Genomic DNA, 16821 nt, shown 5'->3' with positions numbered 1-16821 from the left:
CTGTTACCCTTATCACTAGGCCCAAAAAGAAATGCCCCTGCCTAAACTGTTAAAGCTAACATCTTTAGTTTCTTTTACCCTCCATCAAGGACCTGAGGATTCCCAATACCGAGATATGACGTTAAACAAAATAACCTTATTATCTGTGCATAAACCGCTAGTGTATTTTCCAAAAACCACCAAGGGAACAATCGTAATATCATGTGAAGACAAACAAAACTTCATCAGAAAAGAGAATGAGAAGTTACAAACTGAAAGATAAAAAAATATGTTGGACATAGCATATAGGAAGTTGACTAGGGGAAACTGACAGGCAATCTTGTAATAAATGACTTTAGCAGTGGTGTTTCCAGTGGCCATTTTGTTACAAAGTTACGACTTTGCAGTTTCAGTCAATATAGCTCACACAACATTATCTGATTGGTTACATGTTACAGTCTAAATCTGAATATGCAAAGTAACTAGCAACTGAAATTAGCAAGTAAATTTAGTGAAGTAAAATAAAACAGTATCCTCAAAAAAGTAGTTGCCTCCAATACTTGCCCAAGACAATCACAGACAGAAAAACTAAAGAGAAATCTGAAAGCAAAGCAACACTCTGTATCAAAGTACCAAAATGTTTTACTATTTCCTCATGTGATCTTTTACACTACTAACTACTGCATGGGAACAATTTCATACTAATGCATAAACAGACATTTATGGACTGAAGGAACAAATGAGTGCTTCTGCTCACTTACTCCTCAGCTCTTTTGTTTACACTGTGGAAAGCAGTTCTCCTCAATCTAAAACACCTGATAAAATGTTCAGTAAACAGGCTGGCTTAACTGTAATAACCAGGGTATGATTATCACAAGCAAGCTGAGGAAAGGTTTCACCAGTATATCGATAATAAAACTGCAAGAGCAAAGGAACTTAAAGTACTCTGAATTATATGCCTTACTTACTCCACCGATCAAGCACCATCTTTTTGTGTTATAATAATTTGTGTAAAACACTGATAAAAGGTTTAACACTTGGGATTTGGTTTCAGAAATATTTGTGTGCCCTCTGTTAACCAAGTTTGCTCTCTATTAAACATATGAGTGTTGGCCCAGTGCAAATATTCAGCAAAGGAAGAGAAACAGAGCAGAGAGCAGATAAGCTGTCTTGCATGGGAAGATCTTTCATGACACAGGGCCCTCGGAGCTTATCCTACATGTGCACAACAGGAAGCCAAAGAAGAGTTCACTGCTCAAACACACACACATTTACACGCACACTGACAGACAGACACACACACACTTGTGGGCTTACTCTGAAATCATGCACGTATAATGCAAAAACTGTAACTGTACAGAGCTTACTAAAGCAAAAATAAACAATGATTTGCTGAAACAGTTTTTGCAAATTTGCAACCAGTCACATATTTACACTGACAGCCCTGTAGCAAACGGCTGGCCAGCTGTCACCTCGCATTCGTCAACCGCTTGCAATAACACAAAGGCTGATAGCTGACAGCAACTGAGACGTAATGTGGCACATCAAAGGGTCGGGGAAGACAGAAGTGTGGGTCATCATAAAGACATTAGATGGTTTGACTCACCGAATGGTTGACTCCCCACATAACCACGCTGAGCAGAGGGTCGCTGGCACGGAAGAGCTTCACTTTCTGAGCAACGAAGTGCTTTTTCTTGGTCTTCGTTTTGCTCGCAATAGATGCGGCAATGCTGCTCGCCGAAGCCATCTTTAAGCAAACTGGCTGGTTTTTGCAGTCTGTGCGATAATCTTGACAGAGTGTATTCCCTTGAAGCTGACACAGTGGCCACCAGCTCACGACTCAGTAACACCAATACTATTCATTTAGCCAGCTCGTAAATCAAGCGCCCCAATTCTTTTCTTCATCCACCGTCCAACACAGCTTGACTGACGATACGGCCCCACCTCGACAATGACTAATATGAGAAAATACGATGTGTTAAAACTAATACTGCTGTTCTCCTTCGCCTAAGAGCCCGCCGCTTCCCCCAGCCCACATCATAAGTCACCTCTCTTCCTTCCTTGACTAGTCTGGAGCTCTCCGCACCCCTGCGATGTGAGGTCTCACTGAGCTGGCGTTAGCGTAGCCGAAATGCCTGCTAGCTAGCAAGCGTCAACGATAAATTTCGTAAAATTAATAAACGTGTAAAACAGGAGGAATGTGGAGCCCCGTGACAAATAAAACATAAGTTCACATACAGACGTAAGACAAAATATTAAAATGACACAATAATTCTAACGAATGGCTAACTAGACGCTCTTGACCATCAGCTAGCGTTAGTCCCTCCGACCTTCGCTAGCGAGTCAGCTATGCAACGTTAGCCAGCTGACGGCACAAAGCAGAACCAGACTCCGTTCAGCAGCTAGCTACCACTAGCCTTCAAGCTAACTATTAACATTAGCTAGCAGCTCTGAACCCTCCTACAATTTTGTGGTCAGTCCATAGAGATGACAAGGGTGTCATGTCATGTCATACTCTTGCCCCGCTTGAATTAAAACGCCGAGGAGCACTTATTTAGACGTAAAATCGGCAAACGCGCAGCTCCGTCTGCAGCATTGAGGTTCATGTGTGCTGCTGTCATCTGACAGCTCGGCGGAGGAGGGGAGGTGACAGCCTGCGCTTTGCAGTGTCTGCTGCGCTGATTCGCTGCAACCCCCTCCCTCCACTGGGTCTATGCTACTTTTCTGTGCTGTTTAACAGCACAGAAACCTTTTTTTGTGTCAGTCCAAAATTGCATTTAGATTTACATTAATAATGACAATAAAAACGTTACGAATGAATGCAAAGTCCCAACTGAATATGTAGCTTTCATTGGACAACATTTTCTGGAGGTCCTGTAAATGTGAGCATGCGTGGGCGCGCGTTTGCAGCTCAAGTAATAATGCATTAGTAGTAAAAACCTGTACATCATCCCAGCCATCCCCCATCCTTGCTTTGCTTTAGTTTAGATTAATCTGGATATCTTTTCAGGCAGCAGTGCCCCACACCACCAGAGGCTGTCTTTAGAGGTCATTTGGTGTTGTGGTGCATATTGTGCTGTTTCCACTGGCACATTGCTGTGTCAGTGTCTCTCTGGGGAGGCATCAGCGTGCCAATGCTGTGTAGAGCTCATTTGTTTTATGACTTTTTATCACTCATCAACATAAACACACACACACACACACATGTACTGGCCTAGAAAGAAATTACCTTCAATTTTCCAGTATTTTACCTCGTTCATTTTATGCAGAATTTAACCTGCATATGTGTGCAAATGTCAATTACGATTAGTCGATCAGGACAAACTTGGGAAGACGATTGATGACTGTCTTTCAGATGTTAGGATTCATATTCTGTCTTAAGCAACTTGTTTTTTGTCTTGGACTAATTTGAAAATTTTACCTCACATTTTGCTGTCGTGCGCATGGAACGAATAATGAATTAGAATAACCTGACTAGATTTACGTCGGTCCCTTTCCAAAATGCATGGAAGCAGCACCACAAATTAAAGTCGGTACCGTAGATATCGATGGTCGGTAATGTCTGATATTCTTTAACATAAATTGCCTTGCTAATACAATACGAATCATAACAATAGCCGAGAGATTCAAAGAAATAAATGTTTGAAGTATTTTGCGCCCAGCGTGTCATCTGTTGCCTAGCAACACAATGTCAACCTTTTCCAAAACACTAAACTACAGTTCGGTTCTTCTGGTAGGCTGTCATGCTAATTAGGCCTACACATCTTGAATTTGTAATTTAGTTAGGAAAACAAACTGGTGAGTCATACTGATATTTTGTTCGTGATCTTTTGTTTGTGATCGTCATTTGTGTACGCTGCCACAGAGTAATGTTAGCCGGCTATCACATTAGCTTTATAGTTTAGCTAGTACGGCTACCTGCATGCCTGACTGTGGGTCATAGACTTACTTGCATTGAGCAGTTAATCTACAATGTCCCCGCAGACCGCAGAATGGGAAAGAAAGTGAAGAAGGAGAGTGAAACTCCATGCAAGGAAACGGTGAGACATTCATGCAGTTAAAGCTTTCTCATCTTCACCCTGTCATGAAACAAGCCAACGTGTTTCTGAGAGGCTCACATGTTTCGTGTCCACTGAAACAGATACCATTGCCTGAAAACATACTGTGCATCGAGGGGACAGACACGGAATAGGTTATAAAGCATGTACTCTCTCCTCACACTCACAGTTTGAACCGCTGACTGTTGAGGGCAAAACCCCAGCAACGGCAGTGCTGCTGCTGACCTCCCCGGAGGAGGACATCCTCATCAAAGCCTGTGAAGCGATTCACGCATTTGCAGAGAAAGGTACAGTAGACAGCACAGTCAGAGCTGAAGGACAGTGTTTCCCCAGACGTCTCATCTTTACTGTGAACATGATCATCACCATGCTGTTGCTGCTGTTTACTTTCACCCAAACGCAAATAAAAGAAATTCCACAGAATAATTTCCTGGCTGTCTGTGTGTGTGTGTATAAATACGCACAGGCTATATTTTATTAATTTGCATTCTTAGCTTTTCTAAAGTGAACTACCTGTGTATATGTTCTATTGATGTAGCCTGAGGGGGGCTGCAAACTAATTTCAATGTGCAACCCAGTTTAGCACAAGGACAAATAAATTACCCTTTTTCCCTTTTATATGCTGGAGCACCATCCCATTTTATCTTTTATCCCCACTCTTGCCCCTTTATATTATGTATAAAATCACATTACAGTGTTTATCTTCACTGCCTCAGTGATACATACTGTCCACATGCACTCAGGTCTGTTTGGCACTTAACTCGATTTTCCTGTTCACTGTCTCCCTCTGTTGTTAGGAGAGGAGAACAAGGTTTCTTTGCTGGGACTTGGTGCACTGGAGCCTGTCTGTCAGCTCATCGCTCACAACAACAAGCTGGTCAGACGCAACGCCTTCATGGCCCTGGGCATCATGGCAAACAACAGTGAGTCGCACAACATACAAAATCAATGCGGAATTGCCTTTTCAGTCACTTGGCATCATAACTTACAGACCAACTGCACATCCATCTATCTGCTTGTCAGGCAATAGACTATTTAGAGACTACAAAATTCACAGTTTAGTTGACTTACAGATTGAGGGAAGGGTTGTTGTTAACTTTGTATCATGTTTTCATTGAAAGGTGATGTAAAGAATGCTCTGAAAAAAATAGACGTCATTCCATCAATAATTGACAAACTGTCACTTGAAGGTGAGTTGTTTTCAATGCAGGATGAACAGACTCAAATATTGATATTTAGGGTTATATTAGCTATAGCTAACACTCAAATTTTCTCTCTCCTATTCAAGAAGATGTAGTTGTCCATGAATTTGCAACACTGTGCCTGGCCTCTCTGTCAGCGGATTTTGTCTGTAAGGTCCAGATCTTTGACAGTAAGGGCCTGCCACCTCTAATCCAGCTTCTATCCAGTCCAGACCCTGATGTCGCAAAGAACTCCCTGGAGATCATCTTCAATCTGGTTCAGGTGACTCAAAGTTGTCATAGAGGAGGTTACAAGGTTATATGATTGTTAGGTTTTTAGTTTTAAAACTTAAGTAGAAGTTGGATTTATATAAGTATCTCAGAAGTTATAAGCCATTGTCATAGACCAAAGCTATAGGCTTTTGATGGGTAGGAATCAGACTGTTCCAAAATTTTCTCTATGTTATTCTGTCATGATGTAGGACTACAAAAGTCGTCAAGCATTACATAAGTTGGGTGGGATCCCTCCACTTCTGGAACTTTTGACGTCAGATTACCCTGTCATACAGCATTTGGCTTTAAAGACGCTGCAGAATGTCACCACTGACAAAGACACATTCAACACCTTCAGGAAACAGCAAGGATTTGAGAAGCTTATGGATATATTAAGTAACAAGGTAGGTGAGTATGAAAGAAAGAACATCACTAGCTGGAAATGATTTTCCTTGCAACAGTACGTGTTCTCCACTCCTGATGCATTTTCTGTCCCATTTAAGGACTGTGTACATCCTTTGTCCACCTTTGTATTTTTTTAATTTTTATAGGACTTCAGTGACCTCCATGCTGAGGCCTTACAGGTAGTTGCTAACTGTCTGCGAGACAGCGAGACTTTCCAGCTGATCCACGAGGGTGGAGGAATGACAAGGCTAATGGAGTTTGTTCTCACCCCCAACGTGCCCGAAATCCAATCCAGTGCAGTTAAATGCATCGCCAGGGCTGCTCAGAGCCGTAAGCACACAGGGAGATGAGAAATTAGAATTTTCTCTTAGCTGTCCGACTATAGGTTTGGAACTCACAAGGGTACTAACTTTAGCTGTGTGTGTTTTCTGTCTGTGTGTCATTGTGCGTACATGTACATGGCTGTGTGTGTGTGTGTGTAGCTGAGAACCGCAAACTGCTTCTTGAGCAGAATGTGGAGAAGATTCTGGTAGAGCTTCTGTCTGTGGAGGACATCAGCGTGAAAACAGCTACCTGCCACGCTGTGCCCGCCATGTGCTTCCAGCGAGCCAACAAAGACAGCTTCAGAGACCTGGGTACACACACGTTCACACAGCTCCCATAACATCAGTATACTCACCACAATGGAGTGTGAATATGTCAGATTTCTGTGTGTTTCAGGTGGCATCCTTGCTGTTGTACAACTGCTGAACAATGAGAGTTTGGAGCTGAGAGAGGCAGCAACCTGGGCCCTCTCTGACCTCACACATAGCAACCAGCTCAATGCGCTGTGAGTTACAGACAACCTGAGTGCTTTTATGGTTAATCTTGGAATAACGAAGATATTTTGTGTTCTGTTAGATATTTAAATATAATTTCTACACTGCTTTACTCAAAAAAAGCCCTAGAATATCAATACTTTCAAGATCTTTTGAGTGTGTATGCCACATAGTATTAATGATATGTGTAACATATTGCCAAATGTGTAAAAAATTCAGTCATAAGTCTAAAACCGAGGCTTAAAAAGAGGTGGTATTTTTAAGATTAGCAGTAAATCTTTGTCTGCAATATTTCACAGATTTAATGCTTCATCCATCTTCTCATGGTTCTCCCTCATTGAATATCTCTACCTATCTTCACTTTCTTTCTCAATTTTGTCTCCCACCTTCATATTCCCCTGACAGAGCTTCACTATACCCACCGTCTTACTCACTGTCTGACTTAATATTTCACTATTACTGTCTCCTTCAAGTTCTCAGGACACAACCATTTTACTCCATTTTCCGTTAATTATTTCCATAACTGACACACACACACACAATACAGAAATGCTACGTTGTGAGATTGCACTTGTCGTCAGCTCTGCAGATTTGAAATAAATCTGCTCTCCATGTCTGGTAACTCACAGTGCCGTTTATGAGGCAGGAGGCCATGAGATCCTTGTCCAGCAGCTCTATGGAAGCTGTCCCAGGACGGTGGCCAATTCTGCTGCCACACTTGGCAACATGGCAGAACAGGAGGTCATCCGCTGCAGCATCTTGTCACATGGAGCCATACAAGCTCTGGTGGAGCCCTTGAAGTCCACAAATCTGCAGGTCCTGGTCAACTCCACACGGTGCCTGGCTGTGCTGACCTGTGATACAAAAGCCAGGACAGAGGTCGGCGTTTGTGTGTGTCTAATGGCTGAAAACAATATTTTAAATGCTTTCTCTGACTACCTAACATCCACTCCCTGTCCTATGTAGCTGCAAAGTGCTGGAGGCCTTCAACCACTTGTCAATTTGCTGCGCTCCTACAACAAGGAGGTGTTGAATAATGCATGCTTGGCTCTCAGTGTCTGTGCCAGTGATGAGGCCACAACTGCGGAGATGTGCAAATATGGGTGAGACACTGAGATGACAGATGACATGACTGCATGCCTGACAGAAGAATCGTTATGCATGGAAATGGAGGAACATTGTTAAGTAGGGTGAAGTAAAAGCATTATAAAACTGTGGTGTGGTGGGAGCAAACTCTTTTAAATAGTAATCTTTTCAATAGACAGTAGGTGGCAGTGTAGGGCAGTATTACATAGCAATATTAGAATATGTGGGACCTTTTGCTCCTGTGCATATACACCAGTGAGCCACAACATTAAAACCATCTGCTTGATATGCTGTAAGTCCCACTTGTGCTGCTGCAACAGCTCTGTCTTGTCAGGTGAAGGAACACTGGACCTTTGGGGGTGTTTTGTGGTCACTGGTATTAGAATGTTGGGCTATTTGGGTCCTGTGTATTGAGGGTGGGGCCTCCAGATGGGGTGTGTTTGGTCTGCAATATTGAAGTCAGTGGTGTGTGTCAAAGAGCCTCCACATGATTGCCAAAACCCAAGGCTTCCCAGCAGAACATTGCACTGTAACCAGATGATTAACGTTACTCACTTCACCTGTCAGTGGTGTTAATGTTGTGGCTGATCGGTGTATGTTTGTTAGTGTATGTATTCTTAATCAATGTTATCAGTGTCTGAATAGCTGCAAGTGCTTGTGTTCCTCTTGTGTTTCTCAGAGCCCTTGAAATGCTTCAGGAAATTAACGAATCTGTGAATCGTAAGAGCAGTTTCAGTGGGTTGGCCATGATCAACCTGCTTAACTACAACGTGTCTATTAAGTACAGCCTGACTGGTCATTTGGCTTCCACTGACATTATCAGAGATGGCTTCTATGATGCCGGGAAGGTGTGTGTATGTGCATCTCTTAAAGAAATATAAGCTAAATGGAAAGGATATTTTAAGATTTTGAAGTTTGGTATAATACTCTTCTCTTTTTCTCAGGCTTGTGCAGGTCAGAGGATTCTGACTTTGGAGGAACTGTCCAATCAGCCTGTCAACCAGCACCGGCCCATCATTGTTATCAGCACAGCAGCAGAGTATGTCTCTTTCATTTTTCAAAATATTCATAAAATCTGATAATTTGCATCATATTACATCCCAAATTATGACAGCTAGCTGGGGCTCAACCACACAGATTGTAGTAGAGCTTTGGCTGAGTCTCAGCAAGTTTCCTACACTACCAGCAACAACATGTAGTTTGTTGGTACAATTCATTGTGGCTGTTAGATTACTATCACCCTCCCCTTGTCTGGACCAATCCAGTGCTGTTCTCTTTTTTCCCCCTTTCCCTGTTTTCTTCAGTGTGCCCTGTTAATGTGGCCTCACTGGCTAAAGGACCCCATTTTTTTAAGATGGCAACACACTCAGAGTGTGAAAGAGCCTTTGTGTTTAGACTAATGGACTTAGGCACACAACCCCAAACATGCACAAGTGCAAATGCATGCACACCCATGAAGATTCAGCTGAAGATGCTGCACATAACACACACACACACACACAATGAAAGAAACACACCATATAATCCAGAACACCAGTATGAGAGTGTCTGTGCACGTGGGGAAACCTTTTTTCAAGATGCAAGATTACTTAACTATATGTAGAAACATAGTAGTCTCATTTTGGTATAAATTTATACTGACATTCTCCCTATTTTAAGACAGTGAATCAGATTTCTTTTTAATGTACTGTCTCTCCGTACAGGAAGATGAAAGAGGATGACAAACACAAAGATGAGACCCCACCTGAGTCTCCCACAAAGAAACCGTGGAAGATGATGAATGACGTCTCATTGCAGCTTCTCATTAACAAGGCCAAAGAATCCATCCTTCCACTGAGTGATGAACGAGAGCAGTACGCTGCCTTGGCCAGGTGATGATTAATGCAATCAGCAGATAGCATGCAGGGATGAAAGTAGAAATAGAGAAGAAGATATATTAAATGATTGGCAGCCATTGTTTTCAAATCTCCAGAATCACACCAACTTATAAAATGTCAGATGACAGCTGACACACAAAATCAGAATTCAGAAATCAAAAGGGTCCTACATTGTAATGCATTTGTGTATGCATGGCTTTGCATGTCAGGCTAGTGAGTGAAGCCATGGGCGGTGCAGTGGAGATGGAAAAGTTGCACGAATTCTCATGGGTGCTCCACCTCAGCGAGCTCAAGTTTCAGCTGCAGTCTAATGTTGTTCCCATTGGTTTGATCAAGAGGGGAATCTACTGCCACAGGGCGCTTCTCTTCAAGGTATCACAGCTACCTCTCAGCATCATGTCCCAAACCTTTGCAGACTTTACATTTCACCCATGTTTTAATCCATTTTATCTCCATCTCTCATTTTTTGATGTACATCCAATAACACTCCTTCATTCAGTCCATCTTCTGTTTCCAAATATTCACACCCTGACCTATCCTTTAACTTTTCAGTGTCTGGTTGATAGCATCGGATTGAGCTGCACACTCATTAGGGGTGAGTACAACCGGGCTTGGAATGAAGTGCTCCTCTTCAGCAGGAAGTCCAGGAACAGGCACTCGTCCCAGCCTTGCTGCTACATAGTGGACCTTATGCACCAGCCTGGAAGACTGCTGACATCCAATACCCCTGCTGCTGTGCAATATCAGACTATATAGACCAACACTGTAGTAAATGATGCAGTAACCAGACATTTTAATTTGAATTATTTCAGTGCAAACACAAGCCAAAAAGTAAAATTCTCTTTCTCTATGAATGTGGCTTTTTAAATAAACACAATTGTTTAACCTTTGGTTTCTCATTAAAGAGGATTCACTGTATTAAGCCAAAAGATTGCACCACAGTCGGACTGGTCAGCGTGTGGTCTTTACCTGCCGTTTGTGTCTCAGTGGAGGTTTACTGCAAAAAGAGATGTGTTAAAAGTTACACAAACTGTGCAGAATTTCGACCCAAATGGAGAGTCTGGTCAAAGACAGCACTTGTGTCAAATTTAACACAATCGGCGTGGAAGCCATTTTACCACAAATTGTGTCAGCTTACTTAACACTTGACACAATCAGTACGGGCCATTTCAACACACTCGAACATGTAAACACAGTTTATAGTAGTAGTTATATAGTTTGAGAGAAAATTTAGTTTTAGATCATTTGTTTTGCAGGAAGACATCCTGCATCACAGGATTGCTCTGCATCAAATAAAGTTAATCTGATAAGTGACGTGTTTAACTTTAAGGTCCCTTCACATACTCGTCTATACAGGGACTTGCAGTGTTTTTTTCTCACAACAAAGCCGCTACACAATTACGATATGGTGCTCTTTGAACCTTGTCTGGCAATAAAAAGCCACGGATTCCAGTCCACTTTGACCTATATAGCTGGTGATATGATTTTTGACCGGGTCAGCCAGCCGACAGCCTGCATCAGCCGGGGAGGACCGGCGCGAACTCGATGACACCGACAGCCCCGACGCAGGGCGCGCACTTGGCTTCCATTGATGAAGCGCACTTGACTTCAGACAAGACTCGACACAGCAGCCGCAAACATGTCTCGGTTCGCGTCCCGTCTCTTCGCGGTTGCTTCTCAACACGCCACGGCGAGATCGGCGGCGTTACCCAGGAGGATCCCGGCGTTCATCCGGCCCGTGTGCACGTCTCGAGGTATACCGGGTTATTTATGTTCTGTCTCTTCGTCCTGCGGGTAAATCCCGTCTTATCGCAGGCTGCAAACACGTGCAGGTGCCCCGTGCTGCAGTTTTCCCGTCTTGTGTTCGGACATAAATCTGCAGGAAGGCACCGAGAATAACAAACGGGTTATTCTTCTTCAGCCTGTCTATTTGGCTTTCTGTTTGTTCTTATTCTTATTGTTGTTTTTATTATGTTGCTTGTGCAAAGAAGACTGCGTTTTACGGTTATGGGAGAACAGGGTTGGTTGGGACTCTGGTTCATTAGTTCCCATTCCTGTTGGTACTGAATTTAAAGAACTGGGGTCCCAAGTCACCTACAGATTCATTTCAGGACTAGGACACTTGACGTTGTGGTGTTTTTCGTGTTAAAATGTAAACACCCAACTCTTCTGTGCTTTTCTTTTGAGCTTTTACACAACGGATTTGTAATAAAACGATTGTTACCATTAAAAAGTATGAAAGGGGGGCTGTAGTTTATAAATATTTAGTTTGCCTACAGCGGGGTTGTTAGCTTAGTCATGCTTGTCACATTCTCTCTTTCTATTTTCATGTTTTTTTTGTGCACTTCAATGAAAATATTGTTTTTAAATGTCTATCTAAGATTGTCTCCATTTTGTATTTTACCCCATTAAAATTAAAATTACATTGGGGCAACTGACCTCCATAATGTGTGACTACCAGCCTGCACGTTCTGCCATTGATTGTCAAGTATCAGTTGACACCTGATTGAAACTGGATTTAAGGTCCTTCTAGTATATTCTTGAATGTACATCAAAGCATCTCTGTGACCTTTCTGATTGCAAGCTCTGCTTTCTGCAGGCCTGCAGTCTCTCACCCGCTACGATGAGACTACAGACTGGCAAAAGAAACTGACCCCGGAACAGTATGTAGTCACCCGAGAGAAGGGGACTGAGGTGGTGAGTACTGATAATCAATAGTCATTTGTGTCAAACCAGCATTATCTCAGTCTACCAGCCTGACATAAACCACAGCACAGTGATAGACCAGTACAGCTGCCCTGAGTGTGAAACACAGACTCATTTCTACATGTAGCTAATAATGAGAAGAATAAGGACCAGTGACTCTATTGCACTTGCCTTAAGGCTACAAAACTATATGGAGAAATCAGCCTTAGTGATTGGCCCTGTGATTGTGTGTGTGTGTGTGTGTTCACAGCCCTTTAGTGGGATCTACCTTAACCATTCAGAAGTGGGGATGTACCACTGTGTCTGCTGTGATGCTCCACTTTTCAGGTAACAGCTTCCATGTCTGGTTAAATCTGGAAAAATAAAAAATGGAAAAATATTTGTGTTTCCAAACTAAATTCAGACATTTCTAATGGTAGTTGGAACAGGCAGTCGGCGCAGCCAAAATGCTTTAAGCTGTGAGATACAGCGCATGCAGGCTGCAGCGAGCTTCATGTTGGTGAAAGCAGAGCATAATGTTTGGCTTGTGACTGAATGCACACCCCTGCAGACATCTGCCTCCACATCTGTACATCACATCCTGCAAAACAGCTCTGCCCCCAGCGCCTCATGACTGCTCCAAATCCAGACATCTGGGACCGAACTAGTGTGAAAGAAAATGCAGCAGTGACTTTGAACTGCATATTAACATCACAAACAACTAAATATGAGACTTGGCTGAATTTACAAGTTAAACAGTGACGTAGTCAGAAAAGTAAGCAGACTGTATTCTGTGCATAAGGAAACTGTACCTTTCCGCTGTGTTTGTTTTCAGGGACATCGTGAATAAACAGTGTGAATTACATTATTGAAGTTTTTTAAATCAAGGCAATATATCATTTATTCCATACTTTAAGGGAAAATAACATGACTATAGGTAGCACCGGAGAGTTTACTTCCTCTTTAGGCTGTGAAGTTGGAAGCAGAACGTCGTCCAGCTTTCCTCTGAAATACTGCACTGAAAGGCCACAGCGGTTATATACAAGCTTTACATCTAGCTATTTGTACTCAGATCTCAAAGGGTATTCTGCAAAATATGTAAACATATTGCATTTTGAAAAGGACAATGTGTCAGACCCTTGATTAAAGGAATAGTTCCCCACATACTATCTTGTTTATTTAGTTATCTATTAGTAGATGCTCACTGAGGAAATGTTCCTTCCTCTCTTGATAGTTCAGAGGCTAAGTATGACTCTGGGACTGGCTGGCCAGCCTTCAAAGAGGCTCATGGGACATGGGAGCGGGATGAAAGCCACGCCTCCATCGTCCGTCGCCCTGACAACAGCCTTGGTAGTGCGGGAACAGAGGTCCTTTGTAAAAATGTGAGTCGTGTTGAACTGAGCCATGAAGCCAAAGTTCATGTTTGCTCAGTAAAGTTGTTCTTGTTAATACAGCTCTGCGTAAATAAAACAGATTATAATTTGAATTGTTTAATGTGCATCTCATCCATACTTTGCATTCAGATGTATAATTTTCTTCTACGACTTTTTGTGTTTTGGTACAGTGTGATGCCCACCTGGGTCATGTGTTTGATGACGGACCAGAGCCAACAGGTCAGCGCTTCTGTATCAACAGTGTGGCCCTCACGTTTAAACCCCGAGGAAACAGCAAATCTGACAAGCAGGAGGAAAACTGATCAATTACAAGGACTTATCGAAAACACACAGGCAAAGTGAAGGTCCAGAGTGGTTTGGGCCGATACAGGTCTGAGAAACTTTGTGTATTCATGTTTGAATTTAGATGGAAATGGACTTCCTGTAGTTTTCAAACTGAAAGACACTGAGTTGAGCTCAGTCTCCCACTCACAAACTTTGGAGAGGAGTCTAAAAATCTGCCGATCATTTGTTACGTGATTCACACAAACCCAAATACTGTGACCTCATAAACCTCATACTGTAGACCATCAGTTCCTGCGGTCACCTCAGTCACATAATGAAAAACATACCCAACCAAGTTTTGTTGTCATTTTTTATCCTTTTCTAATTTTGTTGAGTAGGAAATTTTGACTTGGTGTATGTTTACTGAATGAAATGTAGTTTACACGAGCAGCTTGACACTGCACTGTCAGACATAGTGTCTAATTGTGTTGAAAAATGTTAAAATACACTGGACCTGAATGAAGAGCTTTTTGCTGGAGAGACTGTGACGAAGGAAGTTATGGCGTTGCTGCTTTGTGTGTTTTTCCATCTGGTGCCACATTTAAAGATCAAATTGACTGATCCATTGAATCATGCAAAGCTGACTAATAATTTGTCAATAAATGCACATTTTGGTTCTTCTATGAATTTCTGGTTATGCTTTACTGACAGTAGAATTTATTTTAAAAAGTCAGTATTTAATGAGAATTCATGGCTGCCCTCTGTAGTTCAAATGCACACACTGCAGCACTGCAGCCTGACCTCATTTCTGCCAGTAAACCAAGTTAATATTAAACCTAACAGGCCATCCTCTGTGTCACTTTGTTTATCTCCTGTCTATTGCATGTCTATATGCATTTCTTCAGTGTCTGTGTTTGAGGCTGACTAAAGCAGATAAAGAAAAGCAGAGGGAAACCCCAACACAAAGGAGGAGGAGGAAAAAAATTTGAAAAACAAAAAGAAAAGTGAGACCACAGGAAGCTCAGCAACCTACAGGAGAAGATTCTTAAGGGTTTTATTTCCAGTGCTATGGCTGGAGTATGGCGGTGCATGTTGGCAGTGGTGGCGTTGATGTGTGTGTGTCTGTGGGGTACCACGGAGGCTGTAGGGGGGGCCAGGAGTCGACCACGACCCCAGAGACGACCTCCTAAGAAGCCAAAAGTTGACCCTATTGAGGAGACCCCACCTGCACAGAACATAGACATACAGCGGGTAAGAAAGTGGGGCAAGACGCGAAGCTACAGATCACATAGGGAACTGTATGTTTGCTGGACTTGATGTATTACCTTGCATCATGTCTATGTCTGTATTAAGTGCTTTTTGGAAAATTGTTTGTGAAATAGTTTCTATTTTCATCCCATGTTTCTGATGGCAGCTTTCTGTAACTAGGCAGGGAGTCCAGACGGCAAATGGTTTGGTGAAAGTGACCATTTTTAATTTCCACTCAAAGGTCATTGTGACAAAGCTGGAAACAGATTCCTGAAAAGGCTGAACTGAATAGAGAGACACTCTCATTTTGTTAAATTAATGAAATATGGTTTCCAGGCAAAGGAGCGCAGCTGCAGCCTGAAGCACCGTTAGCTGACCTTTGCACACTGACAGCTCATATCTGTTTCTCACTTGTTCGTACCATAATGTCCCGATAACACAAACAGGACCACAAAATATTCCATGGAAAACATGGCAAACTTATCTCAACATAGCAGACACAAAGCTGTTACTGCTTCGAGGAGAACAGGAAGTTTTATCCTTATCTAACATACTTTTAAGTAAGAAAATAACAGCTCATTTTAATGCCTCAGACGGTTGACCACATATAAACTTAGGTCAAGCTACCCATTCTAAAAAGAGAAATGTTCTAGCAAATGTACATGTGTTTCCTGGAACATGCAAACATGTCAGTCTGCTTGGCTATGGATTAATGTGGGGGCTGGAAATGCGAACATGCTTGTGTAATTGTGTCAGAATGGAGTTTTAGGCAATAAGGGAGATTTTCAGTGAAAACTCCCAGTTTGAATAATACAGCAGGACATGTGAAACAGATGCATCCTTTTCTCCAGCAGAAAAGATTTTACCCCACATATTCAATTTGGGTTCATTTCATGTGGCGCGATGGGGCAAATCAAAGGGTTTAGAGGATCATTTGATAAGATGAAATGTGGGCAGTCATCAGTAAATAAAAAATTAAAAGAAAAATTCTTTTGTGAGAAAGAAAGAAAGTCCCAAAAACTCCTCCCAAACGTATTTTCCATTTGCAAATATGCTGATTTGCGTAAGTCCTGCTCATGTGTGTCTGTGTTGCAGATGACAGGAACGTGGTACCTGCTGAACACCGCCTCCAAATGCTCTCACCTGATACATCATGGCACCAAAGTGGAGCCCACAGTCATGACCCTCACACGTCCGTCTGCTTCTGACCAAACGCTGTCTGTTAGCATCAAAACACGTCAGTAAGTACCGGCGTCTGTCAGCCCGCACTGAGCCTGCAGCTGGCCGTCACTCTTCAGTACCTCGGCTTATCAGCAGAGGGGGCAAATGTGCCACACCGACGTCTTACTCCCACCACATGTGTTTGATTTTATTTGTGTTCTCAAAAACAGGAAGAAGGAGGCAGAGCAGTTAAATCTGTCAGCTTCCTCTCATCATTTCAAAAATATTTAGCTCTTCCTGACCTGGCATGGGCAGTAGCACAGGCAGTACAAAACACAATTTAAATTCAAAGAGTGTGTGTCTTGTTGTTTTTGTGGGGTATTTTTGATGTG

At 42.4% G+C, this 16821-nt stretch overlaps 4 protein-coding genes across 10 annotated transcripts in view; 3 read left to right on the top strand and 1 right to left on the bottom strand.

The window, feature by feature from the left end:
- pip4k2aa (phosphatidylinositol-5-phosphate 4-kinase, type II, alpha a) overlaps positions 1 to 4307 on the bottom strand; it is a 30927-nt gene extending 26620 nt beyond the window's left edge. Inside the window, exon 1 of one of the 3 annotated variants that reach the window (XM_046370777.1) lies at positions 4205 to 4307. Coding sequence is in view for 2 of the 3 variants with exons in the window: in XM_046370775.1 (XP_046226731.1) it covers positions 1586 to 1726 (141 nt within the window). In the remaining variant the exon portion in view is untranslated. Of the gene's footprint in view, positions 1 to 1585; positions 2638 to 4204 lie in introns of those variants that run through there. The other 2 variants (XM_046370775.1, XM_046370776.1) reach the window with 2 other exon arrangements.
- Positions 3446 to 10562, top strand: armc3 (armadillo repeat containing 3). Of its 5 annotated transcripts, none has more exons than XM_046370770.1 (17): positions 3446 to 3530; positions 3964 to 4019; positions 4207 to 4324; positions 4835 to 4960; positions 5159 to 5227; positions 5329 to 5501; positions 5701 to 5895; positions 6043 to 6226; positions 6379 to 6531; positions 6617 to 6725; positions 7344 to 7593; positions 7681 to 7817; positions 8480 to 8654; positions 8745 to 8839; positions 9504 to 9671; positions 9887 to 10049; positions 10230 to 10562. In XM_046370770.1, exons 1-17 carry the CDS (start codon positions 3485 to 3487, stop codon positions 10431 to 10433), a joined length of 2421 nt encoding a protein of 806 aa, XP_046226726.1. In that variant the 5' UTR covers positions 3446 to 3484; the 3' UTR covers positions 10434 to 10562. The 5 variants fall into 5 exon arrangements, with proteins under 5 accessions (XP_046226726.1, XP_046226725.1, XP_046226727.1 ...); XM_046370769.1 differs by having other exon boundaries at positions 3447 to 3530; positions 5326 to 5501; XM_046370771.1 differs by having other exon boundaries at positions 3448 to 3530; positions 5326 to 5501; positions 8480 to 8648.
- A 388-nt stretch (positions 10563 to 10950) lies between these two features.
- Positions 10951 to 14707, top strand: msrb2 (methionine sulfoxide reductase B2). Its single transcript, XM_046371681.1, has 5 exons — positions 10951 to 11431; positions 12277 to 12374; positions 12634 to 12710; positions 13597 to 13744; positions 13927 to 14707. The coding sequence occupies exons 1-5, from the start codon at positions 11317 to 11319 to the stop codon at positions 14056 to 14058; spliced, it is 570 nt and encodes a 189-aa protein (XP_046227637.1). The 5' UTR covers positions 10951 to 11316; the 3' UTR covers positions 14059 to 14707.
- Positions 14708 to 14899: 192 nt separating this feature from the next.
- The window catches only part of c8g (complement component 8, gamma polypeptide), a 5001-nt gene continuing 3079 nt past the window's right edge, over positions 14900 to 16821 (top strand). The window contains exons 1-2 of the mRNA XM_046371680.1: positions 14900 to 15271; positions 16364 to 16509. Of these exons, the coding sequence (XP_046227636.1) occupies positions 15089 to 15271; positions 16364 to 16509 (329 nt within the window). The 5' untranslated portion in view covers positions 14900 to 15088. The remainder of the gene's footprint in view (positions 15272 to 16363; positions 16510 to 16821) is intronic.

The sequence above is a fragment of the Scatophagus argus genome, chromosome 18 (genome assembly GCF_020382885.2).
Source record: "Scatophagus argus isolate fScaArg1 chromosome 18, fScaArg1.pri, whole genome shotgun sequence".
In the NCBI taxonomy this organism is placed as follows: domain Eukaryota; kingdom Metazoa; phylum Chordata; class Actinopteri; family Scatophagidae; genus Scatophagus; species Scatophagus argus.
This window is presented reverse-complemented; position numbering and strand designations above follow the sequence as displayed.